General features: G+C 44.9%; 1 protein-coding gene and 1 non-coding gene across 2 annotated transcripts; both read right to left on the bottom strand.

Annotated features, from left to right (window-relative positions):
* Positions 1-805: 805 nt before the first annotated feature.
* On the bottom strand, positions 806-912 carry LOC115892982. The gene has a single exon (XR_004052947.1). It is a non-coding gene; the product is annotated as a U6 spliceosomal RNA (small nuclear RNA).
* Positions 913-12153: 11241 nt separating this feature from the next.
* Positions 12154-16097, bottom strand: LOC115892788 (serine/arginine-rich splicing factor 6). The gene is made up of 6 exons (XM_030915007.1): positions 15790-16097; positions 15419-15567; positions 14042-14166; positions 13697-13905; positions 13338-13421; positions 12154-13233 (listed from the first exon to the last, which is right to left on the bottom strand). Exons 1-6 carry the CDS (start codon positions 15894-15896, stop codon positions 12876-12878), a joined length of 1032 nt encoding a protein of 343 aa, XP_030770867.1. The 5' UTR covers positions 15897-16097; the 3' UTR covers positions 12154-12875.
* Positions 16098-17587: the final 1490 nt, after the last annotated feature.

The following is a 17587-nucleotide window of genomic DNA, read 5'->3' as shown; positions in this document are numbered from 1 at the left end:
GAGTGCAATGGCATGATCTCGGCTCACTTCAACCTCTACCTCCCAGGTTCAAGCAATTCTCCTGCCTCAGCCTTCTGAGTAGCTGGGGATTATAGGCGCCCACCACCATGCCCAGCCAATTTTTGTATTTTTAGTAGAGACAGGGTCTTACCATGTTGGCCAGGCTGGTCTCAAACTCCCAACCTCAGGTGATTCGCCTGCCTTGGCCTCCCAAAGTGCTACGATTTACAGGTGTGAGCCACCACACCTGGCCTGAAAACCAAGATTGTTATCAAACTTTCCAAGAAATCAGGAGAGAGTGAAATAATAACCAAACCTCCAAACAGGCCAGTTTTAGACCTACATGATTACAGGTGCATACCACCACACCTGCCTAATTTTTTTGTAGAGACAGGGTCTCACTATGTTGTCCTGGCTGCTCTCGAACTCCTAGGCTCAAGTGATCCTCTTGCCTTAGCCTCCCAAAGTGTGTGATTACAGGTGTGAGCCACCACACCTAGTCCAGCCATTCTATGTTGTTCTTCTGTGCTCTCTTAATGTTTAACCATGCCTTTTATTTAAATAATTCCAGGAACTGGTCTTAGGAGGTCCAGAATATCAAACCAAGGTTGAGAGTGTCCCATCTCAGGAAAGAACGCTGAAGAATTGATTTACAGCCTTGTTGCCTCCAGCTAGACCACCAGGTGGCCCATTACTCAACATAACCATTGCAACTAGATAATGCTGACCTGCACACCCTACCCCTCAGAGCTTTGCCCCGCCCTGCCTGCATATCTACCCGATATTTAATTTTATAGTTTTTAATTAAAATATGGATGGCTTCATGAATTTGCATGCCATCCTTGCACAGGGGTCATGCTAACCTTCTCTGTGGCATTCCAATTTTAGTATATATGCTGCCGAATCAAGCACTAAGTGTGATGTTTTATAGTCCCCCGAAACAGGAAATATTTACTTACTGCTTAACTTACTTGCTATTATCTGTAGGGTCACGACAGGAAACAGAAGGCACACTCCCACTTGAGTAATTTGAAGGTAATCTAATAAATCATTAACTTATTTATAATGGCGTGGGCAGGGTGTAGGAAAATTACAACAGTTAGCATAAGACGGTGGGGCTATGACAAAGGGAGGCAGTGGTTACCAGGACTCGGAACAAGAGGGCTGTGTACACCAGACACTACGGCCTTCGGTTGAAGGCCACCGCCAGCCTTAGTTAAGTCTGCAGGGGTGGGGGGTGGGGTGTTGTGGGAATAAAGACTCCAACTTCCATCTTCTCCCGCTTTCCACATCCCACTGCTGCTTCCTAATGGCTGATCCCAGTCAGAAACCAGAGGGCAGGGAAGTGTGTGGATGAAGTCACGAGGCTAGTTTCCTGAGGCTCAGACAGGCGAATAGGGAATTGGGAAGGAAAAATGGAAGATATCTCTCATATTCATTTAGGCAAAATGAAACAACTGAACTTCAGAATGCTGCCTTGTGTGTGACTTTGGGCATGTGTGTTTACCTGGCCTGTTTCATCATCTGTAAAATGCTGGATAACAGTTTCTCTACCACGTATAGTTATTGTAGAGACATATGTGGTGTTGCTTAGCACCCCGTATCAGTTAGCTATCATTGTCGCTAACCCCCAAAACTGAGTAGCACACAACACTAAGTTTTTACTTTTCACATTTCTGCAGGTTGGCTGATCTGGGCTGGGTTCTGCTTCGAGCTGGTGGCCAAGGCTAACAGGCAGCTCTGGCCAGCTTGTCTCTTGTCCTCTTGGACCAGTGGGCTGGCTGAGGTGTCATTATTCTCATGGAGACAGCTGGGATGCAGGAGAGCAAGCCCAGTTGTGCAACTGTGTCTTAAGGCTTTAGCTGTGTTGTATTAATTTTTCTGGAGCTTCGGTAACAAAATACCACAAACTTGATAGCCTAAAATATTTTCAAAGTAATGGCAAAAACTGCAATTACATTTGCACCAACCTAATACAAATTTATAGTCTTATGGTTCTGGAGATCAAAAGTCAGAAATTGGGTTTCATTGGGCCAATTAAGGGAGGGAGCCGGGGGCCCAGTCAGGGAGTCGGCAGGGCTGCGCTCCCTTAGGAAGAATCCGTTTCCTTGTTCCATGGCTCCCTCCATCTTCAGAGCTGACAGTAGAGCATCTCCAATCTACTGTTGCTTCCATTTTTACACCAACTTTTCTGATTTTTTGACTCTCCAGCCTCCCTATTTATAAGGACCTTTGTGATTACACTGGCCTAGCCAGATAATCGCATCTCCAGAACATTATTTAATTACATCTGCAAAGTGTCTTTTACAATGTTGTTACATAGTCACAGGTTCTGGAGAGCGAGAGTCCCCCTTCTGGGGGGCGGGGGAGGGCATCATTCAGCCTACCAAAGAGATCACGCCTGCTAAATTCCATTGGCCAACATCAAGAGAGGGAAGTACTCATAAATGCAGAATGGGGAGACAGTAAATATTTCTGACAGTAATGTAATCTACCACACATCTGGTACGATTTTTTTTTTTTTTTTTTTTGGAGACAGAGTCTTGCTCTGTCGCCCAGGCTTGAGTGCAGTGGTATGATCTCGGCTCACTGCAACCTCCGCCTCCTGGGCTCAAGTGATCCTCCTGCCTCAGCCTCTGGAGTAGCTGGGATTACAGGAGCCTGCCACCGTGCCCAGCTAATTTTGTATTTTTAGTAGAGATGAGGTTTTGCCATATTGGCCAGGCCGGTCTTGAACTCCTGACCTCAAGTGATCTGCCCGCCTCGGCCTCCCAAAGTGCAGGGATTACAGGTGTGAGGCACCGCGCCCAGCCAAGTTTTTAATAAACGCTTACTGAATGTAAGTTGGACTATGACGACTCATGGTGCTATACTTTTTGAGGGCTTCCTGAAAAACTTCCTGAAAACACCAGTGAGCACTGATCATCTTATGATCACAGCCACACTGTTGTCTGGGCTTGAGTTACTGCTGTGTCTGCAGGCAATGGTCAAGGTGGATGAAAACTATAATTTAAGGTCTTTATTTACTCATTCCATTTATAGTGCTGTTGTATACTCCAGAATCACAATTAAAGTTAGGCTCTGAATTTTCCTTCTTCTACTCATTACTCCAAGCAAGATGACACATTATCTGCTTTAAACCTTCTGAAGGTGTGGAAAAGAGGCTGCAGGATTTTAGAGAAACAGTTTCCTTTTAATCCTCTTATCCCTTTGCCAGAAACGGCCCAGAAGTCAGCTGAGGAAGCACGTATCAAGGCAGGGAAGTCATGTACTGCTCTGCTTTGAGCAGGTTAGAGCAAACCTGGAGTGCTTTGTCTACCAGTGGACACCACTCTGTAAGAATGGCACTCACAAAGAGTGCAGGTAGACAACATATGGTTAGGAGATTCAAAACTGTGGCACTGACTGAGGCAAAGTTGGAAGGGTTTCGGCTTGGAGAAGAGAGGACCTTCAGATGACCAGAAGGTAAAATGATTTGTGTGGCTAGAGGGAGAATCAGGCAATATTTTCCTAGCTCTGTCCACTGAAAAGGCCTAATGACCAAACAAGTGGCAATGAACTTGCTTATTGCCTGGACTGGTTGCTAAATACCATTTCCAGCAAAACCAGGGCTCCTTGGAGAAATGGCTGATTTCAGATCTGGACTGAAAATGTACAACATGAGCCTGGAAATCTTACTATACCAGAAAGCGAGGAAACTGACAAGGTTAGAATTGTTTCAAAAGGACTCAGGAGGCAAATTGAGTTAAGTCCCACTGACTGAAGACAGAATTAGGTAACATTGATTAGAAGGCCAGGCGCAGTGGCCCACATGTGTGATCCCAACATTTTGGGAGGCAGAGGCAGGTAGACTGCTTGAGCTCAGGAGTTCAAAAACAGCCTGGGGAACATGGCAAAACTCCGACCCTACAAAAAATACAAAAATTAGCCAGGCGTGGTGGCGTGTGCCTACAGTCCCAGCTACTTGGGAGGCTGAGGTGGGAGGATGGCTTGACCCCAGGAGGTTGAGGCTGCAGTAAGCCATGATCACACCAGTGTATTCCAGGCTAAGTGACAGAGTAAGACCCTAACTCAAAAAAGAAAAAATGAAAAGGTAGCATTGATAAGGCGAGCTGCAATGGATTGAAATAAATGTTTAAAGCCACAGTCCATGGTTTAATGTATCTAGGCAAAAATAATCAATGGTTGCCATTATGACAAAAAAACATCCACATGGGGTCTTGCTAAGTTACCCAGGCCTTCAACTCCTTGAATTCCTCCCACCTTGGCTTCCTATAGGTGTGGGACACCGCCCCTGCCCCCATGTCGTTTTCTGTTTTTTTTTTTTTTTTTTTTTTTTTTTTTGAGACAGAGTCTTGCTCTGTCGCCCAGGTTGGAGTGCTGAGGCGCGATCTCAGCTCACTGCAGCCTCCACCTCCAGGGCCCAGGTGATCCTCCACTTCAGCCTCCCAAGTATCTGGGACTACAGCCACCTGCCACCATGCCTGGCTAATTTTTTCTATTTTTTGTAGAAGCAGGGTCTCCCTATGTTGCCCAGGCTGGTCTTGAACTCCTGGGCTCAAGTCATCTGCCTACCTCAGCCTCCCAAAAGTGCTGGGATTACAGTCATGAACCATGGTGTCCAGTCCCCAAGAAGTTTTGAAAAAAAGATAAAGGTGGTGATGGGCACAATGACAGCCCAGACTCACGGGCAGAATATATGCATGTAACAAACCTGCATTTGCACATCCTAAATTTTTTAAAAACTGGAATTTGATAAAACCACTAGAATAGTGGGTCTTCAATTTTTAGTATGTGCCAGAACCACCTAAGGGGCTTTTAAAAACACCTATGGCTGTGTTCTACTCAGTTTTATTTTTTAAATATTTATTTATTTGACACAGAGTATCACTCTGTCCCCATACTGGAGCACGATCTTGGCTCACTGCAGCCTCTACCTCCTGGGTTCAAGAGAGTCTCCTGCCTCAGTCTCCCAAGTAGTTGGGATTACAGGCGTGTGCCATCATGCCCGGGTAATTTTTGTATTTTTAGTAGAGATGGGTTTCACCATGTTGGTCAGGCTGGTCTCGAACTCCTGATCTCAGATGATCTGCCCGCTTCAGCCTTTCAAAGTGCTGGGATGTAGGGGTGAGCCACTGTGCCTGGCCCAGAGTTTTATTTATTAAAAAAAATATTGGCCGGGCGCGGTGGCTCACACCCATGATCCCAGCACTTTGGGAGGCTGAGGCGGGAGGATTACCTGAGGTTCTGGCGTTCGAGACCAGCCTGGCCAACATGGTGAAACCCTGTCTCTACTAAAAATACAAAATTAGCCAGGTGTGGTGGCGCACGCCTGTAATCCCAACTACCTAGGAGGCTGAGGCAGGAGAATTGCTTGAGCCCAGGAAACAAGAGGTTGCAGTGAGCCAAGATGGTGCCACTGCACTCCAGCCTGGCCGACAGTGCAAGACTCTATCTCAAAAAAAAAAAAAAAAATTGTTGTGGGTACATAGTAGGTGTATATATTCATGGAGTAAATGAGATACTTTGATACAGGCATGGAATGCGTAATAATCACAACATGGAAAATGGGGTATTCATCATCTCAAGCATTTTTTGTATGTTATTTTTATTTTTTCTTTTTAATTACCCCACACTACACAGATATACCCTCAAGCATTTATCCTTAACGTTACAAACAATCCAGTTATATAGTCTTTAAATGTACAATTAAATTACAGACTATAGTCACCCTGTGTGCTATCACATACGTTTATTCTTTTTTGGATCCATTAACCATCCCCACTTACCCCTCACCCCCCTCCTGCCCTCCCAACCTCTCATAACCATCCTTTTACTATTTCCATGAGTTCAACTGTTTTGATTTTTAGCTCCCACAAATAAGTGAGAACATGCAAAGTTTGTCTTTCTGTGCCTGACTCTATAGAGTTTTTGATTCAGAGTCTGGGGTGAAGATTGAAGTTGTATTTCTAACATCTAACATCCGAGATGATTTTGATGCTGCTGGTTGGGAACTGCATTTTTTTTTTTTTTAAAGACAGGGTCTCGCTCTGTCACCCAGGCTACAGTGCAGTGGCATGACTGACTCACTGCAGCCTTAACCTCCTGGGCTCAAGTGACCCTCCCACCTCAGCCTCCTGAGTAGATGGGACCACAGGTGGGCAGCATCATGTCTGGCTAACTTATTATTTTTTTGTAGAGATGGGGTCTCACTATGTTGCCGAGGCTGGTCTCAAACTCCTGGGCTCAACTGATCCTCCCAGAGTGTTAGAATTACAGGTGTGAGCCACTGTGCCTTGGCAAAACTATACTTCTTGCTGGGCGCAGTGGCTCACGCCTGTAATCCCAGCACTTTGGGAGGCCAAGGCAGGAGGATCGCTTGAGGTCAGGAGTTTGAGACCAGCCTGGGCAACATGGTGAAACACCATCTCTACCAAAAAATACAAAAAATGAGCTGGGAATTGTGGCAGCTACTCAGGAGGCTGAGGTGGGAGGATCGTTTGAAGCCCAGGAGGCCGAGGTTGCAGTGAGCTGCAATTGTACCACTGCAACTCCAACCTGGGTGAGAGTGAGAACCCTTCTCAAAAAAAAAAAAAAAAAGAAAACCACTTCTCTAGGTCTATTAATGCAGCATACAGAAGAATACACTTAATGATGCCATGAGATTGCAATCATCAAAATCAAGACTAGGAAAACTCTCCAGGACAATGACTTAGCTTCTCCAGTAAATATATTAAAGGGAACAAAAAAGAGAGACTCTAGATTTAAAGAGTTTAGATGTCTTTAAAGAGGTATATAGTGAATCTACAGCTAAAACGTCTAGGATTTCCTTCAAAATTATTTGGGAGAGGAAGTAGACAGGTATATACTGTTAAAGCTAGAGGAGCACAAGGGCGGTTCATTCTACTATTCACTGGTGTTTGGAGACAGTCTCGCTCTGTTGCTCAGGCTGGAGTACAGTGGTGTGGTCTTGACTCACTGCAAACCTCCCCTCCCAGGTTCAAGCCATCCTTTTGCCTTGGTCTCCAGGCTAGCGGGGATTACAGGCCTGCACCACCACACTTGGCTAATTTTTGTATTATTAGTAGAGATGGGGTTTCACCACATTGGCCAAGCTGGTCTCCAACTCTGGATCTCAAGTGATCTGCCCGCCCTGGTCACCTTTACAGGTATGAACCATCGCTCCTGGAGAGTTTAGTTCTATTTTAGAATGTTTTCCCTAAATGCAGTTACTATTAATGAGTGACTGTGCCAAATGCTTTGATATTACTATTTACTTTTCATAACATTAGCAGGTCTTGTTTCATAGATGAGGGTGCAACTTATTTGCCTCCCAATCCTTTTGGACCTGGGCTAGGGGACTCACTCTCCTGCTTGCAGCAGTAATGGGGGTTCAATCTGATGCCATCAAAGCTTTGCCTTCAGAAGCTCTTAATCTCCAAATTGACTCCCTCCTAAAGACAAAAATAAAAAACTACCTTCTTTAAACCTTACCTTTAAAACATAGTCTACTCTCTTAGCTGGGTGTGGTGGTGCACACTCATCTCAGCAATTTGGGAGACGGAGGTGGGAGCATCGCTTGAGCCCATGATTGCACCACTGCACTCCAGCCTGGGTAACCGAGTGAGACTCTTATCTCTCAAAACACAGAAAACCTAAAGAAAACCCATATAGTGTACACGGCCCCTGCCACCCCTCCAAAGCAATTCCTTTACGGTAGAAGGCCAGGCAAGGTGGCTCACACCTGTAGTCCCAGCACTTTGGGAGGCTAAGGCAGGCGGCTCACCTGAGGTCGGCAGTACGAGAACGAGACCAGCCTGACCAACAATGGAGAAGAAACCCTGCCTCTACTAAAAAAATAAAAAATTAGGCCGGGCGCGGTGGCTCAAGCCTGTAATCCCAGCACTTTGGGAGGCCGAGACGGGCGGATCACGAGGTCAGGAGATCGAGACCATCCTGGCTACATGGTGAAACCCCGTCTCTACTAAAAATACAAAAAATTAGCCGGGCGATGGTGGCGGGCGCCTGTGGTCCCAGCTACTCGGGAGGCTGAGGCAGGAGAATGGCGTAAACCCGGGAGGCGGAGCTTGCAGTGAGCTGAGATCCGGCCACTGCACTCCAGCCTGGGTGACAGAGCAAGACTCCGTCTCAAAAAAAAAAAAAACAAAAAAAAAAATAAAAAAATAAAAAAATAAAAAATTAGCCAGGCGTGGTGGCGCAGGCCTGTCATCCCAGCTACTCGGGAGGTTGAGGCAGATGAATAGCTTGAACCCAGGAGGCAGAGGTTGCGGTGAGCTGAGATTGCACCATTGCACTCCAGCCTGGGTAACAAGAGTCAAACTCTGTCTCAAAAAAAAAAAAAAAAGTTTATTTTGTAGGTTTTCCCCTCATCTTGGATTTGTCTCATTTCTACATGACAGCAGTTTGGGCAGGAATATCACAAGAATGAGACTCTGTCCTCGATGCATTATATATTTCCAGTGATCCATGTTAATAACTTGGATCACTATAAAGTCATTTTTAAAAATAATTTTGAGAGGGGGCTAACTGGAGCCTATATTAACTACTTCTTAAAAAGATGGGCCGGGCGCGGTGGCTCAAGCCTGTAATCCCAGCACTTTGGGAGGCCGAGACGGGCAGATCACGAGGTCAGAAGATCGAGACCATCCTGGCTAACACGGTGAAACCCCGTCTCTACTAAAAAATACAAAAAAAACTAGCTGGGTGAGGTGGCGGGCGCCTGTAGTCCCAGCTACACGGGAGGCTGAGGCAGGAGAATGGTGTAAACCTGGGAGGCGGAGCTTGCAGTGAGCTGAGATCCGGCCACGGCACTCCAGCCCGGGCGACAGAGCAAGACTCGGTCTCAAAAAAATAAAATAAAAGATGAAGAAAAAGCCTGAGGATGCATTAGAAATTAACCGACTCAAGAGCCATGACAAAATGCCACCAATGAATCTTGGACCAAGAGGAAAAACGTTAAGGGACATTGTGGGACAAACTGATGAAATTTCAGTATGAACTGTGTATCAGACAACAGTATTTTATCAACATTAATTTCCTGATTTTGATAATTCTGTAGTTACAGAAGATAATGTTCCTGTTCCTAGAAAACACATTTTTAAAATTTTATTTTTTTCAGACAGGGTTTCACTCTGTTGCCCAGGCTGGAGTGCCATGGTGTGATCTTGGCTAACTGCAACCTCCTCCGCCTCCTGGGTTCAAGCGATTGTCCTGCCCGTCTCTCAGTCTCCCAGTAGTAGGACTGCAGGCACGCACCACCATGCCTGGCTAATTTTTGTATTTTTGGTGGAGACAGGGTTTCACCATGTTGGCCAGGCTGGTCTTGAACTCCTGAGCTCAGCTGATCCTCCTGTCTTGGCCTCCGAAAGTGCTGGGATTACAGGCATGAACCACCGCACCCACTCTTCCAATTTTTGAACCATGATGCCTTTCTATTCAAAAGCTATAAAAAGTTAACGAGGTGTGTTAAGTGCCATACTGGGGGCCATCTGCAAGATTGCTCTAAGATAAACAGGCATATGTAAACAACCTATTTAGGATCTAGGAAGACCAATTGCACAATTGCACTGACTCGTCCTTTCAGTAAATAGATGCATACATGTTCGGGATACTAATATATTCAAAATGTGGTCACTGAGGAAACTTAAAAGATTAGCATATAAATTGATAATTACTACACTAGGTGCTCTATTGCAAGAATTCTGAATGTTGAATCCTGAGAGTAATTTTTAAATTCATGCTGATACACAAGTCAAAGGATTATTCATACTGTTGGTTCTGAAAAAAAATTTATCATACATTCATTCAACAGTAACCAGTCAGCCATTTTAAGCCCATCTCTGTATTAGCATATATTAAAACAAAACTGCCGACTCAGGGCATGAACACTGAAAACTTAAAAAGGTCATTTTTATATAACCACAGAAATCTCTGAGCAGATACAAGTACTGTTAACAGTAGCTGCAATAATAAGCAGATTCCAAGGTATGGTCCAACCATGTATATTTGTAAATAAAATGGTATTTGTTATGGTACTCTCTTGTACTGTTCACATTCTTGACTTTTAGTCTTCACATCCCATGGCATGTTTTATCCCTATTGTTTCAAGGACGACACTGAAGCACAGTGATTAATGACTTGCCCAAGATAAACCATATACTAAACCCCAAACTCATGTTTCTGGGGAAGTGAAAACAAGATCCTGTTCTCATACTCAAGATAGGAATGGCTTCCCAATGCCAACTCCCATTCAAAAAACCATTTAAGAATCTGGTCCTAAGTGGGCATATGCAATAAACTCAAAAACAAGTCTTTCCCTCAGTAAGTATTTTATTGAGATTTAAAGCACAAAATAGGTTAACAAATCGGGAGGAAGGTGGTAACACAGGAATGGGAACGTAAAAGTCAAAGTAGGCAGGACTCAAAACTGGCCATAAAGGCACTATGGCATGTTCATAAACACCATCAAGTGAAAGAAAGGGGAATCAAGATGTTTTCACTTCTCTTCTGCTCCACCTTAATACTCCATCTAGCCACTGGGATGGAGCATGTTGTGGACTCATTCTTCTCACAAGTTAGCAAGGGAACTAAACATTTTATCAGTCAACCCTACGCTCATCAAGTGAGCCAATGTTACACAGTGATTTCATGCATCCAGTGACTTAGAACTACAGGCAAGGATAGGCCCTGACTATTAATAAATTGGTTGTGGCTATTACTAGAAAATTATGGATGCAGGCATTTACCTATACAATGACCTGCTTACTGGGGCAGCTAACAATGCAGTCAAACCAGTCTATTATCATATGATGTCCTATTAACAAGAGAGTCCAGTTGAAGGATTTCATATTTTTAGAAAGCCAAATTTCTTACTATAATATCCTCCCACCCCTCTTTTAAAAAGGCTGTGGTTCAAAAAGCTTTTATGTTTTCCCTGAAAATAAGAGAACTTTGGTCAAAGCCAATTTTTAAGAGTCATCACTTCTGCTGAGTAGGCAAAACAATGAACTATAGTAACACACACCACTTTCTTTCCTTAAATTCTGAGATTTATACTGGAAAAATAAACCCATTTCTTTATAAACATCTAATTAAACTATCAAAGAAAAGATAATGGAAGCATCCGCCTTTTGGGGCACTATATTCCTAAGGTTGGGCTTTAAGATTTTTTTAAACAGGAAACCCAGGAATTTCTGAAAAACAGGCTTTTTTCACACTACCAAGAACTCACAGCCACTCTGTGAATGCCCTAGATATTTGACTCAAGTTTTTCAACTCTATCTTATTAGGCGTATTTCTGGATTATTTGAACTTAAAAACCAACCCTAGAATATCATGCTTTCCAGGCACACCTGTGGCACAATGAGTGGTGTACGACCACGCCCCATCACAATCCAACCCTTAGTACCCTACATTGTGACAGCTCCTGGAAAGGTATTAAAACTGAGCCAATTAATCTATATTTTGATTTCAGACTAAGATCAATAAATGCTTTTAAATAAAATTACTATATATAATTAAGTATCTGAATAAAGGAATGTAAGGTTTAATTCACTTTTCCAACTGCAATTTCAACTCATCAGGCTTATGGATGTATGGACTAATTGCTAACCTAGTAACTCATACAAATTTGCAGTATTCAAATTTGGTTTTCCACAGTACTCATTACATCTCACTCGTAATAAAGTACAAAAGTTTGGGCTTACCCATTTCACTTTTTTTCATAGCAATTACACAATGCATTAAAATTTACAAGTATGATCTAACCAATTATCACATAATCCCACTAACCTATGAAGCGGACTATTAGGTGGAACTTAACTGGCGACTGACTTTACTGAGATTAAGTGTCTGTTAAACATAATTATCTTTCAGCAGAAAATGCAGTATGTGCTTTTACACTCTGAATAAACTCAATGTTCAGATCAAAAAGAGGCTACTTCCATTTCCACATGACAAACATTAAAGACAACCTGAACCACTCTCTAACACTAATTACACTGACAACTTCCAGAAAGTGGATTATCTAACCAAGACCCCAAGTATTAGGAGTTATTTCTTAGAGTTTAAATTTGCCTTTGAAAAAAGTTCCATTACTTAAAATTATTAATTTAAGCAAAATCATGGAACAGATTGACTAAAAAATACCTTTTATTTTTACTCAACTTGTTAAAGGGGCAGATAAAGACTTTGGCAAATTTGATTAACAGCACAAAATAATGTTATCCAAACTGAATAATTTATTGCTGATCTGAGGCTTGCCTTGTTTACACTTCAGTAGAATTTACATGTTTCCACAAATGGCAGATACCAACATTTAAAGAAATTTAATAGTGACCTATTCAATAAGGCAATCATCTTGGTAGCAAAGTTTTATTTAAATCTTACATAACTCAAGCTTTATAAAAAGCCAACATAATTGAAAATTGGGTTCTCCCTCTAAAGTCTTAAGTATTCAAAGCTTGAAACAGTTAATTTAAAAATAAGCAAACAAATAAAACAAAAAAACCCTGCCAGCAGATCCTGCTGAAATACTTGGAAAAAAAAAAAAAAAAAAAAAAAAAAAAAAAAAAAAACTAAATGAGCTTACTCTTTACAAAAGTTATTTCAACTCAAAAGCTATAAAATCAAAGTTATCTTAATTCTACAAAGAAGGGACAGGGTGTCTGACTTCATGCCACCATTTCCTTAGAGCCTCATCTTTTTCATCAAATTTGGCCACAAATCAAATTTCTGTGTGCCCCTGTTTTCAGGAGATTGCTCTTGCAGAAAAGGCCAAGTATAAACATGGAAGAGTAACTGCCTAAATAGGAAAGTGTTCCATAATAGTGTGCAAAGAACAAGAGAGTTCTGATTTAATCTCTGGAACTCGACCTGGACCTTGATCTTGACTTTGAACGAGACCTAGAACGGGATCTTGAAGCTCTTTTTGGTGGAGGGGACACAGAACGGGCCTTTGAGGGTGGAACAGGTAGCGGCGAATTGGAACGGGACTGGCTCCTTGATCTGGATTTTGACTTTATATCACCCTTTCCATTTTCTTTGGGGGATCGGGACCGAGACCTGCTTCGAGATTTCTCATACTCATCCTTAGATCTGCTTCGAGAATGTGAATGGGAGACCCGATCAGACTTGGGCTTAGATTTGCTCTTTGATCTAGATTTCCTGCCTTTTGATCGAGAACGTGATCGACCTTTGCTCCGCGACCTGGAACTGGACAAGGAAAGACCGATTCTCTCAATACTTTGTAAGAACATACACGTACTCCATAAACAAGTACAGTAATATTCACAGTGACTCAACACAACATTATTTACCGGGAGCGACTTTTTGAGATACTTCGAGATCTACTGCGGCTGCTCCTGCGACTCCTACTTCGTGACCGTCTTCTAGATCGAGACCTATTAGGAGACAAACAATGAAGTCTTAATTTCAATCCATCTTAAATACATCTGTGCCATCTGGCAAAAATAGATAAGCCAAAGAATAATGTTTTTCTTTACTACGAAATTAAATACACTGTTCAAACATCCAGAAGAAAACCCAATGATGCACAGCCAAAACAAACTAAAAGCTGGCTTTAATTCAGGTAGGCAACAATTGAAATTACTCCATTAATCCCTTTTTTATTGGCAAATATTCTGTTTCCTCCCCACAGTGTCCTTCAGCAAGTTACCTGGATCTGCTTCCAGAGTAAGATCGCCTATGGCTTGTGCGCGGCTTATCTTCAATAAGCCTAATATTTCTGCCATTTATTTCTGTGCCATCCAGTTTGTCCAAAGCACGCTTCATGTCAGAGTAGGAGCGAAACTCAATTACACCCTCATTTGTTCGTTCCTTGTGGGCATCCGCATAGGTTACTTCACCTGCTTGTCGCATAAAATCCTGAAATGATAAGATTGGTCAGACTCGGAAATCTTAAAAGATCTATATACTATAATAAATTCCCAGAAATAAGAATGTAAAGAGTTTACTTCAAAGCATTAGTCGTATCCTTTGTATCTTGAATTACAGCACATACCTTTAAATCTTGCCAACTGCACCGACTAGAAAGATTTTCTACAATAAGCCTGTATTCTGTACGAACAGGTGGTCCGTATTTGTCTCTGCCAGATGTTCTCCGACTGCTGTATCCACCTCCACCACCTTTATCACATGAAGGGAACAATTAGATGCCTTGTAATGATAAAAACGCATAATGTCTTTGAAAGTTAGTACAAACATATCAACTTTTATTTACTGGAGTAGGACTTTGCTATTATATTGCTAAACCTTCGACACATTTGTGATTTGCCATAAAATTAAATTAAGGGCAAGTCAAATAGACTAAATCCAACTAAACCTCTCCTACAATCTGTTAGAGAGTGACTGCTCCTTTATTCGATTTACCTCGCTAAGTTTTATTTTACAGAACATTGTAAAATATAAAACTTAACTGATTACATGCATTTCTACATTTTACAAAATGTTTACTAGTTTTACACTAAGTACTTACATCACAGTGTGAGGTTTTTGGTGGTGGTTTGGCCACAAAACACGCAAGGTAACAGTCACCTAGTTCAGATTAACCAGTTTTGTCTAACCCTTGGAATCCTCACCATCACCCTGCGTCTAATGGCAAAAGGCTGCTGTCGTCATGGCTTCCGGTAAGGTCAGCCAAAGGGTCATAGGGCAAGGGTCACACAATGTATGGAAAAGCCAAGGCCAATCAGGAAAGGCAGTCATCTTAGCCTCAGTGGACACAGCCTCAGCCCCATTGGTCACTTTCAAATTGAAACATCAAGGACTTGTTAAAAAGTTTGAATTCAACATGCAACAATTTAAACATCAAACATTTAACATAACCAAAAATCCCCCCAACCTCCTCCCAATAACATGCCCCAGTTAGTTCAAATACAGCATAAAGCTTATTTAGATCTACTTTGTGGTACAATACCACATTATTTAAAAATAGTACATTCTTCGGCCCCCATCAAGTTCCACAGCTTTAAGACCTACACTTTCAGCTCCTCCCTTCCCCGTCCCCCGCCCCCCTACCCCACCTCCACCCCAGCCTGTCCCCGAATCTCTAACTAATGCACTGATAGGTAAGTAAGGAGAATACGACAAATACAGCCACTCCTTACTTCCTCTGTGGTTAGAACCTGTGACAGTGCTGACAAGGGGCCAGAAGAAGCCACCCCCTCCCAACTTCGCAAATAAACACCCAAACCCAATCCCCGCGCTCCGGCGTCCCATGGCTGCCCCGGGCAGACGTGAAGGCAGCGGGGCTCGGGGACGCCCGAGTCAAACGACCCCCGGCCCTCGCGCCTGCCCGGGCTGGGAGGGCCCCAACCCACCCACCCCCGCCCGCCCCCAGGGTCCCCAAGGGCTCGGAGCGCGCGGGGGTGGGACTCACTGCGGCTTCCGTAGCTGTAGCCGTCGCGATCGCGACGCGGGCCCCTGGCGTGCTCTACGATTACGCGCTCGCCGCAGAGCTCCTTGCCGTTCAGCTCGTAAACGGCGTCGTCGGCGTCGCGGGAGTCCTCGAACTCCACAAAGCCGTACCTGGGGGCGGTGCCAGGGCCGGACAACGGCGGGGGCGTCGTTAGCCAGGGCGCGCACGTGCGCGCCCCCGCACCCCTCAGCGCGCCCCCCGCGACGCCGCGCCGTCGCCATCTTGGAGGCCCTGCCACGCGGCGTCGCGGCCTTGGCCGCCTTTTTCCTTGGAGAGTTCCCGCCGCCACCAAGGCCTGGGACGCTGGGCGCGGGCGCCCAGGCCCGACTCACCCATTTTTGAGGTCTACTTCGAGGAGGCGGCCATAACCACTGAAAAAGCGCTGGATGTCCTTCTCCCGGACGTTGTAGCTCAAGCGTCCTATGTAGACGCGCGGCATGTCCGTGGCGGGCGGGGGCCCAAGGGCTGGTTGTCGAACGGCGGACCGCAAGCCAGTAGCCGCGGTGCGGGTGCGGGGACGGCAAGAGCCCGAACACGCGCCTCACACCACAGCTGCGGCCGAGTCCAGCCACACAATGATGCGCGCGCGCGCGCTAGGCTCACGCTATATGGGCGGCCGGTGGGGAGGGGCCTGGCGCGTGACGTCAACGCGCAGCGGCCCGTCCGTCCCGCGTCGGTCCTGGGCTAAATTGTGACTGGCTAAATGGTGATTGGAGAGTCAGCTGCCCGCGACGTTTCGGTGTAGTGCGGTCTTGCTCGCCTCTAGGACTTTTCTCCAACCCTCCCCACCGTCTTTGAAAACACAATGTCTGTAATGCAGCCGCAGAATTGTTTTCTAATTTGTACCTTTTATAAAACTCTGCGCGATCGATCTCTTTGGGGTTGAAACTCGGGAGGCGGGCTGAGCGAATCCCCGTTTTTCATTGGTTCTCGAGGTGGGTATAATGGGTCGCCGAGGCCTCTGATTAGTGGGTTAAAACGAGGCTTCCTGTTTCCCCCAGCGATTGGTCGGTGCTAGCTTTGGTGGGGATCGCGCTCTCGGACCCAGTCGCTGGTCCGGTTTCGCAGAATCCGAGGATCGCTCGCCGAGGTCTTGCTGACCGGAAAGGGGTCGCGTTTGCGAGCTTGCAGACCCGCCGACATCAGCCTCTCCGGGTCTCACTCGCAGCCTTCTTCAGTCTTGGCCTCCCCGGACGTTCCCCTCTCCCTCCATGCGTCTTTCTTGGAGCCCTGGCAACTTGACTCACTTGTGGATTGGGGTGTCCGTGGGAATCCTACGCTCACTGTAGGTGCTCAAAAGGGAGCGCGGAGGAGACCCCGCAGCCCTCCCACAGCGATGAACGATTTTTTTTTTTCTCCTGTTTATGGAAAGTCCTTTGTCCCAATACTATCATTTCTTCCATTGACTTGAAAGTGGCTTATTTTGTGAGTTTATCAATGGAGATGCTATTTAAAGTTGGAGAACCAGATGAAAACCTCTGGTTTAAGTTTAGGTGGGGAGGGGAAGACCCAGGCCAACGCCTGGGGTACTCTGAAATGTAAGTACAGGAAGGGAGACTGACGGGGAGGAGTGACTAGGGAGGTAGGGAGAAGACCAGGAGAGTAGGGTGTCACCGAAGCTTAAAAAAAAAAGGGGGGGGGGGGAAGGGATATCACTGAGATAACACCAGCTCTTTAGATATTTTTGTATACCTGCTCTGAGTGGTGCAACCTCAATATCCTTAAGCTTCGGGTTGAAAAAGGGGGGTTTTGTCCTCCTGGAGCTATGTGGAAGTCTGGAGGGAAACGTTGTTGTTTGTCACGACTGGGGGAGGTAGACGCCATGCTTAAAGTTAGATAAATAAAAAATACGAGTCTGTAATCCCCACACTTTGAGAAGCCGAGGCAAGAGGATCCCTTGAGCCCAAGAGTTCAAGGCTGCAGTGAGCTACGATCATGCCACTGCACTATAGCCTGGGTGATAAAGCAAGACTCCAACTTGCTTGAAGCAAAAGAACAACACCCCCCACCCCCACGGTGTGGAAGGCCACGGCAGCAGGTTGTTGGCCAGCGTTTATTCCCTTATTTGGCCCCACCCACATCCTGCTAATTGGTCCATTTTACAGAGTGCTGATTGGTCCATTTTACAGA

The sequence above is a fragment of the Rhinopithecus roxellana genome, chromosome 13 (assembly GCF_007565055.1).
Source record: "Rhinopithecus roxellana isolate Shanxi Qingling chromosome 13, ASM756505v1, whole genome shotgun sequence".
NCBI lineage: Eukaryota > Metazoa > Chordata > Mammalia > Primates > Cercopithecidae > Rhinopithecus > Rhinopithecus roxellana.
The sequence above is the reverse complement of the archived record's forward strand: the minus strand, read 5'-3'. Positions and strand labels throughout refer to the sequence as shown.